Genomic DNA, 24,199 nt, shown 5'->3' with positions numbered 1-24,199 from the left:
TCACAGGGGGCGGGGCGTCCGGCTCGGGGCGTCCGGGGCGGGGCGTCCGGCTCGGGGTGAGGGCGGGGCGTCCAGCTCGGGGTGGGGGCGGGGCGGGGCGTCCGGTTCGACGTGTTCACAGGGGGGCGGGGTGTCCAGCTTGGGGCGTTCACAGGTGGCGGGGCGTCCGGCTCGGGGTGTTCACAGGGGGCGGGGCGTCCGGTTTTGGTGTTCACAGGGGGCGGGGCGTCCGGTTTTGGTGTTCACGGGGCGGGGCGGGGCGTCCCGTTCGGGGTGTTCATAGGGGGCGGGGCGGTTCCACCTTTTTGTGTTTGGGACTGCGTCACGCGGATGATTTCGAGTGGACGCAGTGAGGTGGTGGAGCTCAGACGTGATTGAGCTAAACTGTTGTCGCTGCAAAGCCAGATTCGGTCGCCGCCATGGTAAAAGTCTCCTTTAACTCGTCATTGAGTCAGAAGGAGCCAAAGAAGGATGAGAACAACGAGGTGCTCATCATCCCTGAGAAGGTACGTTTCTGCCGGTACGGGGGCGGATTGTTCGGCGTATATAGGCTGCTCCCGAGGAGACCGACTTCGCGACCCGTTGGTCGGGCTCCTGGTTCCATTTTATAATCTTTGGTGGCTCGAATCCGCCTGCCAGTTCCGGAGATAGGCCTGGGTAATCGACCCCGTTCTCCGATGTGGAAAGAAAGGACTTTTGATTGTCCGAGAGCGGATGTAAAATGGCTGACTGCACTGAGGCCCGTCCTCCATGTCGTCGCTGACTGGCTGTTTCCTCTTTCCTCTCTGGAGGAAGCAGCGGCGTCATTGGGAAAAATGCAGGGAAACCCCACACTCTGAGTTCAGATAATAGTCTCAGTTTGTAATCTGCCGATTCTGATTCTGTGCTGGCATCGGACTAATCAGATCTGGAAGTGGGGAATGTTATGGGTGCCAAATACTTAAGAGTCATGTCAGGGAAAACGCAGCAAGTCAAAACAGGAAAGACATTAGCAACTGTAGAGACGTGTAACTTTTAAGAAAAGAATTCCCAGTTATTAACTGAATGGACCACACAAAATTCCATGTTTTTAAGGGAAAATCCTTCACTGACATTATTAAGTTAACACTATATCCTGTAAGCGCATGTACTTTTAACCGAAACTCTTGGTTCGTGTTGCTCGTCCCAGTTGATGGCATACATAGGTGGACTTCTCCAGGACTGTTCCCGGACTGACTGCCCCTCAGATTTTAAAAACAACAGAGATATATTCAAAGTAATCTTCTAACCCCCACAGCTCATCTAACAACTTTAGTTATTTTAAAATCTAAACTTGTCCACTGATCTGGAAACTGTACGAGTACTTCCAAAATCTTTGTTTACAATGTATTGGATATTTTAACTCTCTGCAAATGCCCCCCCCCCCCAAAGTTTACACAGACAACCTGTCTCCTGAGTGATTCTGAGAAGCCACCATAATCCAAGGTGCAAAATATCTCTCCTGTCAACCCTTTATGCAAGAATTAAAAACAACCAAACAAAAAATATTTTATTAAATGCATTAATAACAAAGACAACCAAAAGTTTGTCAAAGAGCTGGCAGCATTGATGGAGGAAATCCCAGAAAATGGGACATTGGTGTTCTGTCAGATGCCAGCCAATGATCGGGTGAAGGGGAGTGCTACAGGCTGGAGTCTGAGGAACAGAATTGACAACTATTACCATCTAATAAAAAAAATCTAGGCACTTAACAGGATATTATGGAACACAGCTCAACATTGTACTCTGAAGACTTGGTCAGTGAGGAATTGGGGAGCATCTTAAAGGAGGAATTATGAGTTTTATGATGTGAATTACAAAGCTGAATGCATTGTACGATTAACAATAGTGAAGCGATTATTAATCTTTATTAGTGTCACAAGTAGGCTTACATTAACACTGCAATGAAGTTACTGTGAAACTCCCCTAGTCGCCACACTTGGGTGCCTATTTGGGTACACTGAGGGAGAATGCAAAATGTCCAATTCATCTAACAAGCACGTCTTTTGGAACTTGTGGGAGGAAACCCATGTAGACTCCGCACAGACAATGACCCAAGCTGGGAATAGAACCTGGGTCCCTAGTGCTGTGAAGCAACAGTGCTAACCACTGTGCTACCGAGCTGCCCTGCAAATAGATTCAAAAGAGGTCAGAATTTGGAGGGTGGTTGTAAGGCTGGAGGATGTTATATTGATGGGATGCATCTGGATGAAGCTTCAAGCCTATAACAGTAATTTTGCATTTGGGGGACCAGGATGTGTGTCAATAACTATGGGTAATTGATGAGTGGGATGTAATGTATTGCTTATAGCAAATCTTTCAGTATGATGTGTACTTTCAGTGACATACTTCCTGTTCCTTTCCCTGGCATATTTCATTGATAATGTCTTGTTTAATAAGTTTACCAACAGCTTGAAGCATGCCATAGGAGATTTACCACTAAAAGTCTGTCGTTGTAATGTGATCTCAGACATATCAGCAACACCATGTGAGATCTGCTAATATATAATTGATGGCAGGCTTTGTTATTTATGGGCAATGCTATCTGTGAAGTGTTGCACAATGTGCATTGGAACTTCTTTTACAGCAAGTTTGATCTGTAAAGTTGAGTTCATGATAACTACAAAAACTACCATCCCAGACGATGTGATGCAGTTCAGTCTAACATCAAAATCAAGTCAATACTGTATATCGAGGGGCAGCACAGTGGTGAAGTGGTAGCACTGCAGTCTCATGGCGCCGAGGTCCCAGGTTCGATCCCGGCTCTGGGTCACTGTCCGTGTGGAGTTTGCACATTCTCCCCGTGTTTGCGTGGGTTTCGCCCCCACAACCCAAAGATGTGCAGGGTAGGTGAATTGAACATGCTAAATTGCCCCTTAATTGGAAAAGAATGAAGTGGGTACTCTAAATTTTTTTTTTTAAAGTCAATATATCAACACATCAATCTGATAGTGCTGTACAATGATGCATTTGTCTGCATGTATTAGTGAATGCCATCAAATGCACTGAATAGAAATAGGCCATTTGGCCCAACTTGGATTACTCCAGAGTCGTCTTTCCTTATCCCAGCCTTTCAATCCCTATCCCTTTTTCTCTCAAGTGCTCCTCTAGTTTTCTTTTGAAAGTGTCTGCTATTTGCCTCCGTTGCTTGTGGGAGCAAGTTCCATGTTCTAATCTGGGGGGGGAAATATTTCTCCTTATTTCTTTATTACTCTATTGAATTAGTAATTGCATTGTATATAAGACACCTACCACAAGTAGTCATTTATTTCTGCATCTATCCTGTCCAAGTCAGTCATTCTTAAGACCTATAGGGGACCTTATAAATGTACTCTTGACGAAGGTTGAAAGCCCCAATGTGTTCAATTTTTCCAAATGTATCTGTTCTGGTAATCCTTATAATTTTTTTTTACACTTGTTTAATTGTTCTGCTTGATGATGAAACAATGTTGGTCTGTGAATAGTGGCTTGTCTCCTCCAAACAAATCACTAGATGTTTGGTTTTGTTAACTTTGTTTTAAGTATTTCCCTTTTCACCTCCTGTAAATGTTGACTTGTCATAGAGTCACCAGCACGTTAACTTCCTCTCAGTTTGCAGTCTTGTGCAAGTGCCCAGAAAACGCCACCCTGTAGGGGCTTGATAGCAACGCTAATTCTGTCATAATTCAGTCTGCACTTCTGCCTTTATTCATTTGAGAATTTCATGAGGATTGTTCAATTAGTTATCACGAATGAGGTCCCTGGTTATTTATTTCTTCTCACCACCACCACCACAGAACCAAAATGAGTGCATTGGGCTCAAATGTGGGAAATGGTGGCATCACTGCACCTGCTGAGAGATCGTAACTGGATTTAACTAGTGAATGCTGCGAAGTTTTGTAAACATTGGTTTACATAACAAATTAAAAACTGATGTTATGTAAATTAATGGGCTGCATTGCAAACATCCCTGCAGTCAATGTTGGGCGTTCCTTTAATTTGACTTGTGAGGATTGCATTGTTTTCCAAATCTATAATGGGGTATATGAAATCTATAAAATCATAGTTGGTGAATTGTACAGTTTTTAGTTCCACATTCTAAATAGAATGCTGAGGCAATGGAAGGCACAGCCCAGAATGAGGAAACACAAAGAAGAACTTGAAATTGTGCTTTTAGTTAAGAGCAATTTCGTTGGAGCAAAGATTTAAGGAGTGAAAAAATCATCTTCACATGTATACTGATGACACTCGGCTCTATCCCAGCATCACCTCAGAGTGTCATTAGTATACGTGTAAAGATGTTTTTAAATCGCTCTTTTAATTATCTTTGCATAACTAAAAACACAATTTCAAGTTCAACAACTGAAATTGCCGTCATGAGCTGTCTGTAAGAACGTGATCGGCCTTGACTTGCGCTTATTCGCCCATTCTTTGTCAAATGCCAATCGATTAATTTTTCCCCAGCTTATTGCTTCAAAGTTTCCCCCATTATTGATGTAGGGTTGATGACGTGTTGCTGTGTTTACCCCCCTCCCTATTTTTAAACAACTGTGTAACATTTGCAATCCTCACCACTCTTCATGGGGGACATGGAATACAGCAGGATCTTTATGAATTCCACAACCGCTGAAGCTTGCATATTACTGCACATTCTGGGAATTTAATTTTAATTGACCCAAAATGTATTTGCAGATAACTTGAAATATTCTTCTATGCTATATTTTATATACCCCTGGAGTCCTATATGGAAATTGATTTTTGTGTTGAACCTGATTTTGAAGATAAATCTGCATGACCCAATTGAATACTTTATACACATCAAAGTAGCATCTGTTTTCATTAAAAGATTCCTTCCCAGCATTTAAAATTATGTTTTAGTTCCAGATAATTTTAAAGTCTGGATTGTACTTGGGAGCAGTGAATAAACCGATTTTGAATTATGCAGATTTGAATTCCGTGAAGGATTACTTGGTATTAATTTATTGTTAAATCTGGTTCATCTGTGCCCATTTAATTGTCTAAGCCTGCAATTTCGCTGTTTCTTATGCGTAAAGCATTGAGATGGAAACTGAAGTAAATCAGTGTTTTTATTATTATTATTCCTATGAAAACATTAGGTAGTTTAATAATTCGTATGGAGAGAGAATGGTGTATTTCTGCTGCAGATATCTTCTCCAGGGCAGAATAAGTTTATCTTTCAGGGTGTTCTTTGATACATTGTATCCTCGATTGGTAGTGTAGAGAGAGCTGTGACATTCAAAAATAGAATGGGGGTCAAACTGAAATTTCAGCTGATAACACCTAATATAGTGCCTTTAATTAACACTTCACAATGTGTTTCATGAGCAATAAAGTACAAAACTGAAGGTGGAACAATTAAAATTGGAATGCTCGAGTGAGCGCATATCTTCTCGGATTGCTGAAGGAAATTACAAGAGACAGGGAGGAGTGCAGCTAAGGAGAGATTGAAAACAAGGAGGAGATTTTTAAAATCAAGCTGTTGCTCGACAGGGAGCCAAGTAAATCAGGAAGCACAGAGGTAATGGTTGAACAGGACTTGGTGTGAGTTAAGGGATAGGCAGCTGAATATATTAGAGGATAGTGTGGCAGACCAGCCATGAGTATGTTAACATAGTCCAGTCTAGAGGTACCAAAGGAATGAAAGTCTGTTTTAGCCTTGTGAGCTGAGACAAGGGTGAAATTGGACAATGTTACAAAGGTGGAAATAGGTGGTCTTAGTCATGGTGTCAATATGACGTTAGTCGCTTATCTTTGAGGTAAAATGACAGGTTACAAATAGACTTTTTTAGTCTCTGACTGCCAGGGAGAGGGGGTTGGAATCGGTAGCTAGAGAAGGGACTGATAACAAACCATAGTAGGGATGGTAAATTTCCACCATTTGGTCGATTTCCAACGTTAACATCTCTCAAATCTGTAATTTTAGCAGGAATGGACTGCAGAGTTGTGATTGGAGAGACACCATCTGTGAGGAACTGGGCCTCCAGCCACATTCTGTCTCTTCCCATGCTGGCTGTTCCAGCTTCTCCAATCACAGGTTTCCTCCATCCTGTATGATTGGAGGAGCAGAAATGACAGATGAGGAGCTAGAGCAACAGTTTGGGAGATTCCAGTGGACAATGATCTTGACTACTTACCTCCCTTGGCAGCAGCTGTCTCTGGCAGCTTAGAAACTACTGCTACCAAAGCACCCAGTGATGAAAAATCTCCATGGAAGGCAGCTCCCCCTTCCATGGTAGTGTGGATTCCAGTGGCGGCAGCTAAAGAGGGGCCAAGGGGGAAGAGACCAACCGATCGTGCTGTTTTGTTTTGGCTGGTGTCTAGGGCTATGCTAACTTTAAAGCTTTTTAATATATTCATGGTGTGTGGGCATTGCTGGCTCTGCTAGCATTTGTTGCCCATCATTAATTGCCTTGGCAAAGATGTTGAGTTAAAATGGGCACACGTTGGAAAATAGTTCGCTGTAGTCATTGGCTTCACTTTACAGATGGATAATTCAGCAAGGTCATGTTTCTTTGTTTGCACTTCATCCCATATAAGATGCTAACTGCATTGAATGCTGAATTGCTGAGGTCACTTTACTGATTTGACATACATCCATTGGACCAAAGTCTTGACAATAGTAGAAGATAAACAGAGGAAAAACTAACGTTTTCTACACACTTTTAAGTCTAATAACTCCATTCATTTGGAGTGGCCTGGAAGCATTTGCATTTACTACAAATCTGAATGCTCTGTTACAAAAGGACAGTTAGTCGAATATAAATGCACTTCGATCACAGGCCAGAGTTGGGTGCAAAGTTTTCCAAAATTGCAGAATTCTGCAGATTTGAAGTGTTGATTTTGGTGTCATCCTAAGTAGCATCTTTTTTTTTTAAAATACAGGATCAAGAGGAAGCTGTTGTTCCATTTCGACGCCAATCTCGTGTCTGGTGCTGGTGCATGTGTCTTGGACTAGCTCTCATGCTGTCTGGTGTGGTGGTTGGTGGCGCATATCTCTACAGATATTTTATCTTGCAGGTAGGAGAATGTTAAATCGAATTAACTTTTTAACTGACTGCTTTATTCAATTTAAATGTGCGAGAGAGAGTACAGATGTTCTGAAATGCAAGGATGACTGGTATTCTTTAGATTTAAACTCATTTGACACTATCTTGTCCAGTAAAACTTAATTTTCCTGCATGACTAAACTGTGTCAGAACATAGAACATACAGTGCAGAAGGAGGCCATTTGGCCCATCGAGCCTGCACTGACCCACTTAAGCCCTCACTTCCACCCTACCCCCGTAACCCAAAAACCACATCTAACCTTTTTTTGGTCGCCAAAGGGCAATTTATCATGGCCAATCCACCTAACATGCACATCTTTGGACTGTGGGAGGAAACCGGAACATCCGGAGGAAACCTACGCAGACACAGAAGAAACTGCAAACTCCGTACAGTGACCCAGCGGGGAATCGAATGGCGAACCCCCCCCCCTTTCCTTCCTTTCCCCCTCTCTCTTTAGCATGGCCAGTTTACCTATCCTGTCCATCTTTGGGTTGTGGGGGTGAGCTCCACGCGGACAGTGACCCGGGTCCTCGGTGATGTGAGGCAGCCGTGCTAACTGTGTCACCCATGGTCTTAGATACTTAACCATTTCTCCTCATGGAAATGTCCCTTGACTGTATTTGAACCACCTCTTCAACAACAGCCCATTGTTCTTGCAAGTCTTTCATTCCAAATTACCTAGGAGGTCCAGACTAATGAACTGAAGACATGGTAGAAATGCCACTGGCATCCAGGGAGTTTAAAATTCCATTAATAAATTTAATATCCGTGATGATGACCACATAAGTACTGAATTGTAATAAAGACCCATCTCATTCACTAATGCCCCTTTTAGGAAAGGAAATTGCAACCCTTGTATAGCCTTTCCTACATGCGACTCCAGACCCACAGCAATGTGGTTGATTCTATGAAAAGACCCAGCAAGCTACTTAGTTAAAGGGTAGTTAGGGAGGGACAATGAATGCAGGCCAGGCCAGCGATATCCATATTATGAATAAAATGGGTAAAATGAAATTAAACAGTGTGAAGTGAGTGGTTTTTTTTCTCTTCCAAAATGTAACTAAATGGTACAATGTTAGAATAGGTGCAGGGATAGATAGCTAGAAATGTGTGTACACATCTTTGAAGGTTACAGTACTGGTTGAGAAGGCTGTTTTTAAAATAAGAGTCATGGAAATAAGCAAGGAAATCATGGTGAACCTTTAGGCCACAACAATAGTATCATTTAATTATGGGCACATGATAACTTTGCTCACTGCACTGTGTTTACCTGCACCATGATTAGTGGTTCTCTCCTTGCCCCCTCCCCCTCTCTCCTTAGTGGTTCAAGGCGGTGGCTCACTACCACCTTCTGAAGGGTAACTGGGGATTGGCAATAAATGCTGGCCTAGCCAGTGACACCCACAGCCGTTAAAGAATATAAAATGAATCATACTTTAGGAAGAATGTTGACCTTGGATACAATGTCAAAGGGATTTACTGGAGTGGTACCAGTTATATCGTGAGATTGGAGAAGCTTAAAGCAGAAAAGGTTATGAGGAGAATTAATAATTGTTCAAAATGGTGAATGGTTTGATAAGAGTACAAGAGGAAGAAACTGTTCCCTGTGGCAGAAGGCTTGGTGACCGGAGGAAACAGATTGAAGTTCAAAGATGTGCGGTTAGATGGATTGGCCATGGTCAATTGCCCCTTCGTGTTAAAGGTGAGGTTAGGTGGCGTTACTGGGTTAAAGGGAGAGGGTGGGAGTTGCCCCTAGGTAGAGGTACCCTTCCAAAGGGTCAGAATAGACTTGATGGGCTGAAAGAATCGCTACTGTGCAGAAGGAAACCAAAGTGATTAAGCATTTTTGAAGTTATTGATCAGGACTGCACTTCCTGAAAGGGTGGTTGAAAGCCAATTTTATAGTGACAGTCAAAGCAAGAACTGGATAAATACTTGAACGGAAAGAATTAAAAGGTGTACAGGGACGAGTAAATGGGATTAATTGGATTGCTCTAGCTGCGCAAGCAGGAATGGTTCAATGGCCTCCTACATCATCCTGAATTATTTTGTGACAGTTTTTAAAAATAAATTTAGAGTACTCAATTATTTTCCCCCCCAATTAATGGGCAAATTTAGTCTGGCCAATCCACCTAACCCGCACATCTTTTGGGTTGTGGGAGTGAAACCCACGCAGACACGGGGAGAATGTGCAAGCTCCACACTGACAGTGACCCAGGTCCTCGGCGCCGTAGGCAGCAGTGGTAACCACTGCGCCACCCTGCTGCCCTTCTATAGTGACAGTTGGTGTTTAGTAATTAGCTTGAAATTCCCAGCAGACCATTTACAAAAGAATTATACATGTCTGTTTTATATAAACAATTAAAAAATGGAGCAGTAGCTGTTAAGATTTCCTGAGATAGGAGAAGGGAAACTAAATAACCACAAGGTATTTACTTTTAAAATTCTCGGCCCCCTATTGTCATACAAATCTGATTATGGTTGGTGAAAAATGCAACATCACTTACAATATCATTTACAATCAATTGTATGAAAGACACTCGATGGATTTGCAACAAGTTATTGCCCAAAAAATGAGTATAATAATCTATTTGCTGGAGAAAATTAACTATTGGGTTTTGGTTACTTTTTGTGAGACACTGATCGTGTTTGTGACCTGCTGCACCCCTTGGAGATATCAGTTGAAGGATTGTACACAACCATTGTCTTTTCACACTTGTACTTAATTGTGCCACGGTTGCAAAGGACAATTTGGCCGGTTGTAACTGTAAAATGAGTGGCATAGTTTTAGGCCAAGGCAGTATTCTGGTATGGCACTTCCGTAGACATGGCAGCCATGGATGCAGAGCAAAGCTCTGTTCTGATACTATTTCAAATCATCTCAAAATGATATGAGAAGGAATTTCTCCAGCAGAGGGTAGTGAATCTGTGGAACTCTTTGCTGCTGAGAGCTTTGGAGGCCAAGTTGCAGTGTCTTTTTAAGACCAAAATAGATGTGTTCTTGATTAGTAAGGGCATCAGGGGTTATGGGGAGACGGTAGAAGAATCAGGATGAGAAACCTATCAGCCATATTTGAATGGTGGGAGCAGTCCCGATGGGCCGAGTGACCTAATTCTGCTCCTATGTTTTATGGTCTTATTTACCCAATTGTTTTTAGGATAGCAGGGACAACAGGGACTGCCACACAGTGAGAGCATCATTTCTGTCCTAGGAGGGATCTTCAAAACTCAATATTTAAATTAACTGAATTTCTGTTGCCAAAGTTGTACTTTGAAAGATCATAGAAATTTACAGTTTAAAAAAGAAAGGAAGCATCTATGTTTATGCTAGCTGAGACCGAACTATCCAGCCTAATCCCACTTGTAGCCTTCATTCATAGCTTTGTAGTTTGTGGCATTTCAAGTGCGTATACAAGAGCGTATACAAGAGCACAGTGAATGGTGACCAGTATAAATGTTAACGGTGTTTTTTTTCATCTGCACCTTGTCAACATTTTGGTTTTTTAAAAATAATTTTTATTGAAGAATTTTGAATTTATACAACAACATCAAACCAGACTAAAATACCAACGACAACAGTAATTACAACAATCATGAACCTTCGCCCCATCTCAATGAACAACCCAACATATTAACAACAACTTAAGTTAACACAATGTTAAGTTACATAACCGTAGCGAAAAAATATAGAAACTATAATAAGGAACCCCCCCGGGTTGCTGCTGCTTTTGACCAAGATACCTATCTTTGAGTCAGGAAGTCCAGAAAAGGCTGCCACCGTTTATAGAACCCTTGTACTGATCCTCTCAGGGCAAATTTGACCCCCTCCAATTTTATAAATCCTGCCATGTCACTGATCCAGGTCTCCACACTTGGGGGCCTCGCATCCTTCCACTGCAGCAAGATCCTCCGCCGGGCTACTAGGGACGCAAAGGCCAGGACACCGGCCTCTTTCGCCTCCTGCACTCCCGGCTCCACCACAACTCCGAAAATCTCGAGTCCCCACCCTGGTTTGACCCTGGATCCAACCACCCATGACACCGTCCCCGCCACCCCCTTCCAGAAGTCTTCCAGTGCTGGGCATGCCTAGAACATATGGGCATGATTCACTGGACTCCCCGAACATCTAGTGCACCTGTCCTCACCCTCAAAGAACCTTCTCACCCTAGTCCCAGACATGTGGGCCCGGTGCAGCACCTTAAATTGGATGAGACTAAGCCTCGCACATTAAGAGGAAGAGTTGACTCTCTCCAAGGCATCCGCCCAAGTCCCGTCCTCTATCTGCTCCCCAAGTACCCCCTCCCATTTAGCCTTCAGCTCCTCCACTGACGACTCCTCCACCTCCTGCATTACCTTTATAGATGTCAGACACCTTCCCCTCTCTGACCCACACCCCCGAAAGCACTCTGTCCATCGTCCCCCGCGAGGGCAGCAAAGGGAATCCCTCTACCTGTCGCCTAGCAAACGCCTTTACCTGCAAGTATCTGAACAAGTTCCCTTGGGGAAGCCTAAATTTATCTTCCAGTTCCCCCAGGCCCGCAAACCTCCTGCCAATAAACAGGTCCTCCCTCAATTTACTGATGTCCACCCTTTGCCACCCCTTAAATCCCCCATCCTTGTTCCCCGGGATGAACTGATGATTGCCACCCAATGGAGCCTCCATCGAGCCCCCTGTTTCCCCCCTATGCCGTATCCACTGTCCCCAGATTCTTAGGGTCGCCGCCACCACCGGGCTCGTGGTAAACCTCTTGGGGGAGAGCGGCAACGGCGCCGTTACCATGGCACCCAGGCTCGTACCTCTACATGACGCCATCTCCATTCTTTTCCACGCCGCCCCTCCATCGCCCATTTACGCACCATTGACACATTGGCCGCCCAATAGTACCCCAAAAGGTTGGAAAGCGCCAGCCCGCCTCTATCCCTCCCTCGCTCCAGGAAAACCCTCTTCACTCTCGGTGTCCCATGTGCCCACACAAAGCTCAAGATACTGCTAGTCACTCTCCTAAAGAAGGCCCTGGGGATAAAGATGGGCAGGCACTGAAAGAGGAACAAGAACCTCGGAAGCACCGTCATTTTGACGGACTGCACCCTCCCCGCCAACGACAGCATGTCCCACCTCTTGAACTCCTCCTCCATCTGATCTACAAGTCTGGTGAAATTATGTTTGTGAAGAGTCCCCCAGTCCCTGGCCACCTGCACCCCCAGGTACCTAAAACTCTCCCCTGCCCGCCTAAACGGGAGCTTACCAATTCCTTCCTCCTGGTCTCCAGGGTGCACCACAAACATCTCACTCTTGCCTAAATTTAGTTTATAGCCGGAAAAGGTCCGAGGAAAGGGGACCCTGTAATGGGAACTACACTCCTTACTAGAGTTCTGTTGTTGGGGCTTGGTCCTGCTGTAATACTCATCCGGAGATAGTTTTGCTTTTTTTGAATTCCTTTTGAACCTTGCTTCCTGGATCATGTTGCCATTCTCTCGCAAAAATAATCAAACCCACAGATAATAACAGTTACAGTGAAACTACTGACATTTTGGTTTCTTGTGCTACTTTCTTCCAGGAAGGTGACGTTTTCTTTTGTGGCCTCAAGTACAGTGATCCTAAAGACTATCTTGTCCCAGATGTTGATGCTGACCCACCAGTAGCTTCATACCAATCGATAAAAGAAAACATCCGTATCCTGAAGGATGATGGAGTTGAATTGATCAATGTTCTTGTACCTGAATTTGCTGATGGCGATCCAGCAGATATTGTTCATGATTTCCACAGGGTATGTATTATTGTTGTGTTGAGTTTTGGTTTATTCCATGAACTCTTAATGGACAACTAGTTTAATGAATTGTGGTATTTGTCCATTGACTTGTTCTCCCAATCTATCATGGTTTGTAAGTTACAAAACCACGTGAAGCTGGCTTGAATGCTCTAAAATTTCTTTCCTAGGGTCTGACGGCATACCTGGATCTCACTTTGAACAAATGCTACATGATTCCACTAAATGCAACTATTGTCATGCCACCGCGGAACTTGTTTGAATTGCTAATCAACATCAAGGTATGTAAAGCTCAAAATTACAACCTACTCTCTGGATCTAAACAAATTTCTTAATGAGGAAAATTCACCCAAAGTACAAATTTACTTCGTGGTTCAGGTCATTTAGAACTCATTCAAACTAAATGCAGAAGGATTAGAGGGGACATGAGGAAAAGCATTTTTACACACAGGATGGTGGGTGTCTGGAATTTGCTGCCAGAGTTGGTGGTGGAGGCTCAGATCCTAAACCCATCTTAAAGTACCTGGATGTGCAAAATGCTGTAAACAGCAGGGCTATAGGCTGTGTGCAGCAAGATGGGGTTAGAAAGGGCACCTGGGTGTTTCAGCATGGACAAGATGGGCCGAATAATTTTATAAATTAGTACCGAATCATTTTTTACCATTAAGGACAATTTAGTGTGGCCAATCCACCTACCCTGCACATCTTTGGGTTGTGGGGGTGAAACCCACACAAACACGGGGAGAATGTGCCAACTCCACACGGACAGTGACCCAGAGCCGGGATCGAACCTGGGACCTCTGCGCATGAGGCAGCAGTGCTAACCACCGTGCTGCCCTAAGTTGGGCCGAATAATAATAATCTTTATTGTCACCAGTAGGCTTACATTAACACTGCAATGAAGTTACTGTGAAAAGCCCCTAGTCACACTCTGGTGCCTGTTGGGGTACACAGAGGGAGAATTCAGAATGTCCAAATTACCTAACGGCACATCTTTCGGGACTTGTGGGAGGAGACCGGAGCACCCGGAGGAAACCCACACAGACATGGGGAGAACATGCAGACTCCGCACAGACAGTGGCCTGAGCGGGAATCGAACCTGGGATGCACGGCAAAATCATAGTGCTAACCACTATGCTACCATGTTGTTCTATAGCTCCCTCCTGTGCTGTATCATCCCTATGGCTTTGTGAAGTTTGGAAAATGCATCTAATATACTTGATTCTCCTGTGGCACTCCACTAAGTTCTTGAATTTTATGAGGCCCAGAACAACCTGGTCTGTTGTCAAAGGGGAGGCAATGATAAAGATCCATTGACTGCAGGAGTAAGTATGTATGCTTACTCCTGGTTGAAACTTGCATTTCTAATTTCTTGCTGTTGGGTCAAGTGGAGGAAAATTTAGTGAGATACCAGAACTCTTGAACTGTACAGTTTTCAGATTCAGTGAATGGCACCGGTATAATCGGGTGTATTGATTACATTTACAGAGGGAGATAGAGGAGCAGATATGCAGACAGACCCAAGGAAGATTCATAAACAATAGGGTTGTTGTGGTGGGTGATTTTAACTTTCCCTATATTGACTGGGACACACTTACTGCTAGAGGCATGGATGGAGCAGAATTTGTAAGGAGCATCCAGGGGAGTTTCTTGAAACAATATGTAAATCGTCCAACTCTGGAAGGGGCCATATTAGACCTGGTGCTGGTGAATGAGCCCGGCCAGGTGATTAAAATTTCAGTCGGAGATTATTTCGGGTACAGTGATCATAATTCTGTAAGTTTTAAGCTGCTTATGGAAAAGGACAAGGGTGGTCCTCGGGTGAAGGTGTTAGATTGGGGAAAGGCTAATTACAACAGCATTAGGCAGGATCTGGAGAGTGTTTATTGGGAGACGCTGTTTGAAGGAAAATCAATATCCAGCATGTGGGAGGCTAAATGTCAGTTGATTAGAATTCAGGACCGGCATGTACCTGTGAGGACGTAAGATATGGGTGGCATGTATAGGGAACCCTCAAACACTCGCAGAAAAATACTTTTCACTGTACCTTGGTATACTTGACAATAAACAAATCCAATCCAATAACGAGGGATATCATAAACCTTGTCAAAAAGAAAAAGGACACACTCATAAGGCCTAAAAGGCTTAGGACAGATGAAGCTTTTGAAGAATATATAGAAAGTAGGAAGGAACTTAAAGTAGGAGTTAGGAAGTAAAAGGGGTCATGAAATGCCGTTGGCAAACAGGATTAAGGAAAATCCTCAGGCGTTTTATACATATGTAAAGAGCAAGAGGGTAGCCAGAGAAAAGGTTTGGTCCATTCAAGGATATTGGATGGAATCTATGTATGGAATCAGAGGAAATGGGAGAGATACTAAATGCCTCAGTATTCACCAAAGAGAAGGACTTACTGGATGAGGAGTATAGGGTAGAGTGTAGATATTCTGAGTCCTGTTGATATAAATAAAGAGGTGTTGGACATCTTAAAAAGCATGAAAGTAGATCCCCAGGGCCTGATGGGATTGACCCCCAGAATACTGAAGGAGGCAAGGGAGGAAATTGCTGGGGCCTTGACCGAAATCTTTGTATCCTCATTGGCTGCAGGCGAAGTTCCAGAGGACTGGAGAGTAGCCAATGTTCCATTGTTTAAGAAGGGCAGCAGGGATAATCCAGGAAATCAATTATGCCGGTGAGCCTAGCGTCCGCGGTAGTGAAATTATTGGAAAAGGTACTTAGAAACTGGATTTACCCAAATTTGGAAACAAATAAATTTTATTAGTGATGGACAGCATGGTTTTGTGAATGGGAGGTATAGCCTCACTTTCGAGTTTTACGAGGAAGTGACAAAGACGACAGATGAGGGAAAGGCAGCAGATGTTGTATACATGGACTTCAGTGAAGCCTTTGACAAGGTACTTCATGGGAGACTGGTACAAAAGGTGAAGTCACGTGGGATCAGAGGAGAGCTGGCAAGTGAAATGAAATGAAAATCGCTTATTGTCACGAGTAGGCTTCAATGAAGTTACTGAAAAGCCCCTAGTCGCCACATTCTTGCGCCTCTCCGGGGAGTTGGATACAGAACTGGCTTGGGCACAGAAGACAGGGTAGCAGTAGACGGGTGCTTTTCGGGTTGGGAGGCTCTGACTAGCGGTGTTCCACAGGACCTTTTTCGTTCGTAGTGCACATAGAACATAGTGCAGAAGGAGGCCATTCGGCCATCGAGTCTGCACCAACCCACTTAAGCCCTCACTTGCACCCTATCCTCGTAACCCAATAACCCCTCCTAGCCTTTTTGGTCACTAAGGGCAATTTGTCATGGTCAATCCACCTAACCTGCACATCTTTGGACTGTGGGAGGAAACCCAAGCAGACACAGGGAGAACGTGCAGACTCCGTACAGACAGTGACCCAGCAGGGAATCAAATCTGGGACCCTGGCACTGTGAAGGCACAGTGCTAGCCACTAGTGTTACTGTGCTGTCTCAATGATTTGGAAGAAAAATGTAGCTGGTCTGATTAGCAAGTACGTGCTCTACACAAAATTGGTGGAGTTGTGGATAGTGAAGAGGATTGCCAGAGAATACAGCAGGATATAAACTGGTTGGAATCTGTGCGGAGAAATGGCAGATGGAGTTTAATACAGACAAGTGTGAGGTAGTAATGCACTTTGGAAGGTCCAATGCATGTAGGAATTGCACAATAAATGGTAGAACTCTTGCGAGTACTGACGAGCAGAGACTGGGCGTGCATGTCCACTGATAAAGTGGCATTAAAGTAGATAAGTCCTCGGATAAGGTGGTCAAGAAGGCATACGGCATGCTGGCCATCATTGTTCGGGGTATTGAATATAAAAATTGGCAACTCTTGTTGCAGCTGTACAGGACCTTTGTTAGGCCTCATTTGGAATATTGTGTACAATTCTGGTCGCCACACTACCAGAAGGATGTGGATGCTTTGGAGAGGGTACAGAAGCAGTTTACCAGGATGTTGCCTGGTATGGAGGGCATCAGCAATGAAGAGAGGCTCTCACTGGAATGACGGAGGTTGAGAGGCAACCGTATAGAGGTCCTCAAGATTGAGTGGCATGGACAGAGTGGATAGTCAGGTGCTCTTTCTTAGGGTAGGAGAGTCAAGTACTAGGGGACATAGGCTCAAAGTGCGTGGGGAAAAAATTGGAACAGATGTGCGAGGCAAGTTTTATACACCAGAGGGTGGTAAATATATGGAACACGCTGGCTGGGAAGGTGGTGGGAGCAGGTACAATAGCATCATTTAAGGGGCATCTAGACAAATATATGAATAGGGTGGGAATGGAAGGATAGGGACTCAGTACGTGCATACAGTTTTAGTTTAGGCAGGTCCCATGGTCGGCGCAGGCTTGGAGGGTTGAAGAGTATCTTCTGCGCTGTATTGCTCTTTGTACATTTGTAGATGAGTTAATAATTTCAGTGAGCAAATGTATTGATGATCATGCTCTATCTACATGATTTATTTTTCTCCATTCCCTAGCGATGGTCCTCCATAATAATTATTGAACTTGCCTGCTTCTCAATCCCCAACCTCCATTCCAGTCAGTGGGTCTGCAGCGCCCCTAATTTAATGGTCTGTATCAATATTCTGGAAGATTTATTGGTGAACTTTAGAGGAATAACTTTGAGAACCCTAAGTAAAGACCAAGGCCCAGGAGTAGAGAAGAGCAAGAGAAGGTTAAGCAAATCAAGAAGTAGGAATTAGGTGACACTCCTCCCCTACCCCCAGACAAATTAACTTGTTAGAAGGAAGTGTGCAACAAAAAGAGCGTTCCATGCAAGGTAAATTGTAGCCAAGCTGGTTGGTGTGCTATTATCATCAACTAATTAAATCCATCGTTTAATGGTAAATTCTTCTGAAATTTTTTTTGCATTATGATCAAATCTGCGTTTTAGATTTAGTTTAGATGTGAAGTTGAGGTTGAAATTGGATGAGCCATGATTTGAATGGCAGAGCAGGCTGAAAAGGTCAGTGATCTACTGCTCCGACTTTGTACATTCAGACTTTGTATAGGTTCTTGTTGGATCCCAATGATGTTACTGGTTAAGGCATAATATCAGCGAAATGACTTGCGTTTTTGCACATTTGCTTCGTGAATATGACAATGTCCAATTTCTATGGGGAAGAGCCAGACCTCATTACAGGGTTTTTAAACAGGATGTACTGCTTTGGAAATTTAGGTTCTACGGAATCTCTCCCCTTTATTTCTAAAAGCTCTGGGTGTGCGTTTGACAACCTGCATTGACCTCTTTACCAGTCGAACAGTTTGCAGGGTAGAGAAGAGCCATATGGATTTGACCATGGACCATTTGGACAGTAAATCATTAAACATTTATTTCCAATGGTTGAAGTAGACTCACTTTGATGCCTTGTACCATGATGGTTTAGTAGCAGCTGTGTTTAAAATATTGCTTCTGAAACCAGCTGTTCTACGGGGGTGCAAGATGTAATGCCCTGTTCAGTACTTGGTCAGTCAATATCTTATCAAATTTAGCATGGTAATTTTAAAAATTGGTAATAAGGGAGTGCAGACGGTGAGGATTATCACTGGAAGAGTGGTGGGGAAATGAAAGAATTGAAACATTTTAATATACAGTTATTAGAACAACATGAAGGGGTTATTTGGACAAAGAATGCAACGTATAGTAAACTATTTTTTATCCGGCACTTTACCAATCTGAATTCTCCAGTAACCAAAAGTTCTGACAACCCCTTTTCACTTTCAGGATTCAGATAATGCGGTCTTTTAAAAAAAAAAATAAATAAAAAATGTTTGATTGTATACCTACAGAATTTGTTCTTGGGATTTCACATTGAAATTATTGGGTCCGTTTTGGATGTTGTGCCAAAACAAAATTATACTGATCAACCAACTGCTTTTTTCCCAAGTTCTGAATGTTGTGGCATTGGCTTGATCTTTGGTTGTGGTGGTTTTACTGCGCTGTTGGGGCCTTTGCCCAGCTGCCCCCCCTCTCCCTCAGCCACTTCGAGCAGCACCCTGTGTTATGTCTGGGGTAACCTGGATAATGATTTTTCTGTATTTAAAAGTATTTGAAAAGCAAAAACAAAATTAGAAAATGCAGAGAAATGGAATAGGAAACAACTGCATTTGAAGACCTAGCCCCTGTATGGGCACAAAGCCAATGACTGCTTTTTAGGATCTGAATGATATTTGATTTCTTCTATTTCCATTTGCTGTACTTGCCCCTTCAAAACACAGTTGCAATCCACCTATTTCTCATTCCAATGTACCCATGAAATGAGGTTTTAAAAATTGCCTATACAAAATTATGATTGCCTATAGAAAGTCCTAGAACTTTGATTTATTGGAAGGTCATAGGATACTTACAAAACATGGCTGGTATTTTTACATTCCACTGGGTTTTGTCTGGCTCCAAAAACTTATTGCTCAAAAAGATTGAGTGAGCTAAACATTACCAGATCTTGCTTTGATATATCCTTTGGGTCAAGAGACAGCAGCAAGAGTTTAAGTAGCGAGCTTGAGGGAGCAATGAGATGGCAGCAAGTTTAAATAGTGAGCCTGAGAAGGAGCAGTGAGACAGCAGCATGTATTTAAAGATGAGCCTGTGAGGGAGTGAGATGGTGGCAGGTTAAAGGGTGAGGTGAGTCTGAGTTCAGAGCAGGACCTTCTGCATTCTAAAGAAAATTGAAGCACAATGTAACAGGAAAGAAGTTGGTGATTAGTGAGCATTTCCCCGTCTGCTCCCTAAGCAACGGTACTCAAATTAGGAGCTGGGAAATCAAAAATATTTTAAACTCCATTTCTAAATAAAGCTAAGGATGGCAAGGAAGAGGCTTGAATATGTTAAGGAAATAATAATACAATCAAGCAGAGTCAACATCGTTTTATGAAAGAAAACTGGTGTTTGACAAATTGGAGTTCTTTCAAATAACAAGCAAGGTGGATAAAGGGGAGCCAATAGATGTGGCATCAAAGGTTACTACACCGGGCGGCATGTGGTGCAGTGGTTAACACTGGGACTGCGGCGCTGAGGACCCAGGTATCCCAGCCCTGTGTCACTGTCCGTGTGGAGTTTGCACATTCTCCCCATGTCTGTGGGTTTCACCCCCCCACAACCCAAAGATGTGCAGATTAGGTGGATTGGCATACTAAACAGCCCCTTAATTGGGGGAAAAAAATAATTGGGTACTCTAAATTTATTTAAAAGGTTACTACACAAGAGCATAGAAAGACGATACTTGTTTTAACAGGAAGGGAGAGTAGAAAATAAATGGGACGTTTTGGATTGGCAAACAGTTACAGGGGTGCACAGGAATTGGAACCGCAACTATTTACAATCGATATTAATGACGTGAATGAAGTGATCAAATGTATAGTACCTAAACTTGATGACGCAAGGTTAGGTAGGAAAGCAAGTTTTGAAGAGGAAAAGGAGTCTGCAAAGAGATATAGATAAGCTAAATGAATGGGGGGGGAGGGGGGGGGGGAGAGAAAGGGGAATGATAGATGAGTATAATGTGGAAAAATGTGAAGTTTTTACTTTGGTGGGAAGAATAGAAGAACATTATATTTAAGTGGAGAGAGATTGTAGAAGCAAGATATACGGAGGGATCTGGGTGTCCTAATACCTGTGCAGGGAATGCAAGACATTAGCTTGCAGACGTGATTGGGGAGACAATTGGACTGTTGGCCTTTATTTACATCAGGAAATGGAGTATAAACATAGGGAAGTGTTGCGACAGGTGTTTCAACATTAGTGAGACTGCATCTGGAATACTGTGTAGTTATCCGTTTCCTTCAAGGAGAGATATAATTACATTGGAAGTAATTCTGACGAGGTTAAATAGGTTGATTCCTGGGAGGAAGGGGTTCTCTTTTGAGGAAAAAGTTGAATAAATTCAGCCTGTACTCATTTAAATTTTAAGAATGGGAAGTAATCTTACTGAAATACAAGACCCCTGAGGGAACATGACTGGGTAGATACTGGAACATGCTTCCCTCTAGTCTAGATCTTGGAGGACACAGCTTAAAAATGATGGGTTTTATTGAAGACGTTCATATTTTGAGCATAGTTAATCACCATCACTGTCAGGCAAGGAGGCATAGAATGTTTGAGATTGCCTTTTGTGTAAAAAGTTTTGTTTTAAACAAGTACTTAATTATTGAACAGGCTGGTACCTACTTGCCTCAGTCTTACTTGATCCATGAAGAGATGGTGGTTACTGATTACGTTGAAAATGTGGACGAACTTGGATACTTCATCTCTCGCCTTTGCCATGGGAAAGAGACCTTCAAGCTTCAACGTAGAGAGCTTGAAAAAGGTATTTTTAAAAAAAAATCCATGTCCTGTTTTTCTCACAGTTTAAGAAGTTTTCTTAGATCAACAGTGACCCAATTGTGCCTTCAAGCAGTTAAATATTTGAAGTTCCAAAATTGTATTCATGCCTGGGGTTCCAGAATAGTGCCAACTATTCAATCTGATGTGCTTTGCACCATACTAGTGTCAAAACTGAAGATTCACTTTACACTTAGTGTTCTCCCATGTGTGTTTTGGTAGGCCTGCTTCCTGACTTCTTGATGGCTGAATATAAAAGGGAACTCGTGCTCTATTCACCATTTGGATTTAGTGGAAAAATGTACCATATTGTTGATGTCCGATCGACCTTGAGTTTGATCCCCAATGTGTTATGTCTAAATGGATTATAGTAGTTGCAAATTCTACAATAAGCATCGGTTCTCCTAGCTAGATCATAGAATTTACAGTGCAGAAGGAGGCCATTTGACCGATCGGGTCTGCACTGGCTCTTGGAAAGAGCACCCCACTTACACCCTCACCTCCACCCTATCCCCATAAACCAGTAACCCCACCTAACCGAAGGGCAATTTAACATGGCCAATCCTAGGGAGGAGGTGGAAGTTATTCCGAATTTGTGCTGTTGTTTACTAAGTGAATGACCAGCCAACAGAACCAGATGTGATTGTGATGCCATCCGAGATTGAATAGCCTATACTGACGCTCTGTATCTGGGCTTGTGTGTGGATTGGCCATTTGGGTGTGGTACAACAGAGCTGCCAGCCACCTGATGGTGAGACTGGTGAAGAGGAGAAAATGAACATCTGTTTTAGGACTAAGTGTTACAAAAATATTTATTTAGCATGGACACACTTTTTTTTCTTTTTTGAATGGGCAATATGACTCCTATCCAGCACTAACTGAGAATTTAGGTTGGATTTTAAAGGTTTTGTATTGGTATAATTGTAAAACTATATTGCTTTATATGGCCTTTTTGTATTATTCTCCTTTAAAGATAAACTGAATGTAATTTAAAAGCACAACTTAAGCCAAACAAGTGCCAGATAATGACCATCTCCAGCAAGACCATCTAACTATTTCCCCTTGACACTCATTGGCATTGCTGAATTTCTCCACTATTAAGAGGTTACCATTGATCAGAAACTTAACTCTACCAGCCATAAATACTGTGGCTACAAGAGCAAGTCAGAAGTTGGGAATTCACCATCAGACTCCCCAGTCTCGATGCATAAGTTAGGTGTGTGACAGTACTCTTCCCTGCCTGGATGAGTGCAGCACCAACAACATTCAAGAAGTGTGGCACCATTTAGGGCAAAGCAGCCTGCTTTATTGGCACCCATGCCATCACCTTCAATATTCACTCCCTCCTCCATTGTCTCACAGCAAGGGCAGCAGACTCGTGGAACATCACCATCTTGGAGTTCCCTTTCAGATGGTACACCATGCTGACTTTGGATGCGACCTCTGTTCTTTCATTGCTTCCGGGTCAAAACACTGGAATTCCCTTCCTTGCAGCACTGTGGGTACATCTCCACTGCGTGGACTACACTGGTTCAAGAAGGCCATCCACCACCACCTCTAGGGTAATTGGGGTTTGGAAATGAGCAAGTAGCTGCGGAAATAGGCTCCACTGGTAAGGTTTGGTGGGAACCAAACAGAATGGGTTCAGCTTTGCCAATTTCCCTTGGAGAAAATGGATACCTACGTTATGTTAGATATCACCGTTGTGGTTAAGAGTATTAGAGCTCTGCTTTATCCTCTTGCATTTGGAAACTGACCAAATGTTAGTATTGAAGTATGCTGGCTTTCAATTATGTTTATCACCATGTTCGGTATTAATAGCATGAGGTAACATAACCCTTCTGTGCTGTGTTCCTCAGGTGACAGAATATGGTCAGGTGGACTTGGCTTTCTTCCAATTTTCAGCATTACACTTATTTTCTTTGAGAAAATAGCAGACTGGTTGTAGAAAATAGATATGTAAGCTCATAAACTGCCATTGCAAAGGATACCAAATGAGCTTGAATTTCAATATAAATCAGTTCAAAATAACTTGATGCTTTTATTGCCATATACCTCATTCTGATAAAGATGATCTATTAAATACATTTCTTCTCTCTTCCAGGTATCCAAAAGCGTGATGTAAAGAAATGTTTCACAATTCGCCATTTTGAAAGCCGTGTTGCAGTTGAAACTCACATCTGTGAACAGTAATTGCAGGAGACAACCAGTGCAGACTCAGTGCTGAGCCCAGAAAATCAGTTTCCTTTTTTCCTGTTGTGCAATGCATTCTCTTTTTAACATAAGTGACGTAAACATGGTTTATTTTGTACATCTGCAATTTTCATCTCGGCTTAACTACTGTTGGAAATGTAAGATGCAAGCAGACTTTAAAGGTGCAATAGTAGATTGTGAGAAAAGGCTAACAGTAAGGTTTCAAATTATTTCCAATAGTTAGATATTAGACTGGAATTTAATTCACTACAATTAACATTTTCTTTAAATAGGTGGGGAAGAAACTGGAGATTTTTCCACCTTTTTTTTCCCATTTCAAATGCCTGCTGTATTAATCCTATATACATTGGGGTTGGGGTGGGAGAGATGATATGATATGGTAAGCCCATGCTGATTTTGTGTACATAACCTGTGTAAGGTAAACGGTAACAAAATAAAATATTTTAAAATTGTTCTGAGATGTATAACAACTTGCATTTGCATAGCAACTTTTTACACAGGGAGACATCCCAAGGAGCTTAAGTATAACCAGTCAAAAAAATGTTGAGCTAAAGGGGGTGTTGAGGAAGATAACTAAATGCTTGTTCAGAGGCGGATGTTAAAGGAGATTGGGATTCCAGAGCCAAAGACCTTGGTAGATAGTAATATTCTTTGTGATTAGTTGAGCACACTACACTAGTAGTGTGAGCTGGTTTAGCTCACGAGGCTAAATCGCTGGCTTTTAAAGCAGGCCAGCAGCACGGTTCGATTCCCGTACCAGCCTCCCCGGACAGGCGCCGGAATGTGGCGACTAGGGGCTTTTCAC

General features: G+C 42.9%; 1 protein-coding gene across 1 annotated transcript; it reads left to right on the top strand.

The window, feature by feature from the left end:
- Positions 1-274: 274 nt before the first annotated feature.
- Positions 275-23,846, top strand: LOC119969263 (integral membrane protein 2B-like). Its single transcript, XM_038802636.1, has 6 exons — positions 275-506; positions 6,901-7,035; positions 12,624-12,833; positions 13,004-13,114; positions 21,016-21,166; positions 23,285-23,846. Exons 1-6 carry the CDS (start codon positions 420-422, stop codon positions 23,371-23,373), a joined length of 783 nt encoding a protein of 260 aa, XP_038658564.1. The 5' UTR covers positions 275-419; the 3' UTR covers positions 23,374-23,846.
- The last annotated feature ends 353 nt before the right edge of the window (positions 23,847-24,199 follow it).

The sequence above is a fragment of the Scyliorhinus canicula genome, chromosome 7 (assembly GCF_902713615.1).
Source record: "Scyliorhinus canicula chromosome 7, sScyCan1.1, whole genome shotgun sequence".
Classification (NCBI taxonomy): Eukaryota; Metazoa; Chordata; class Chondrichthyes; order Carcharhiniformes; family Scyliorhinidae; genus Scyliorhinus; species Scyliorhinus canicula.
Note: the sequence above shows the minus strand (reverse complement) of the source record. Positions and strands in the feature narration are given on the sequence as shown.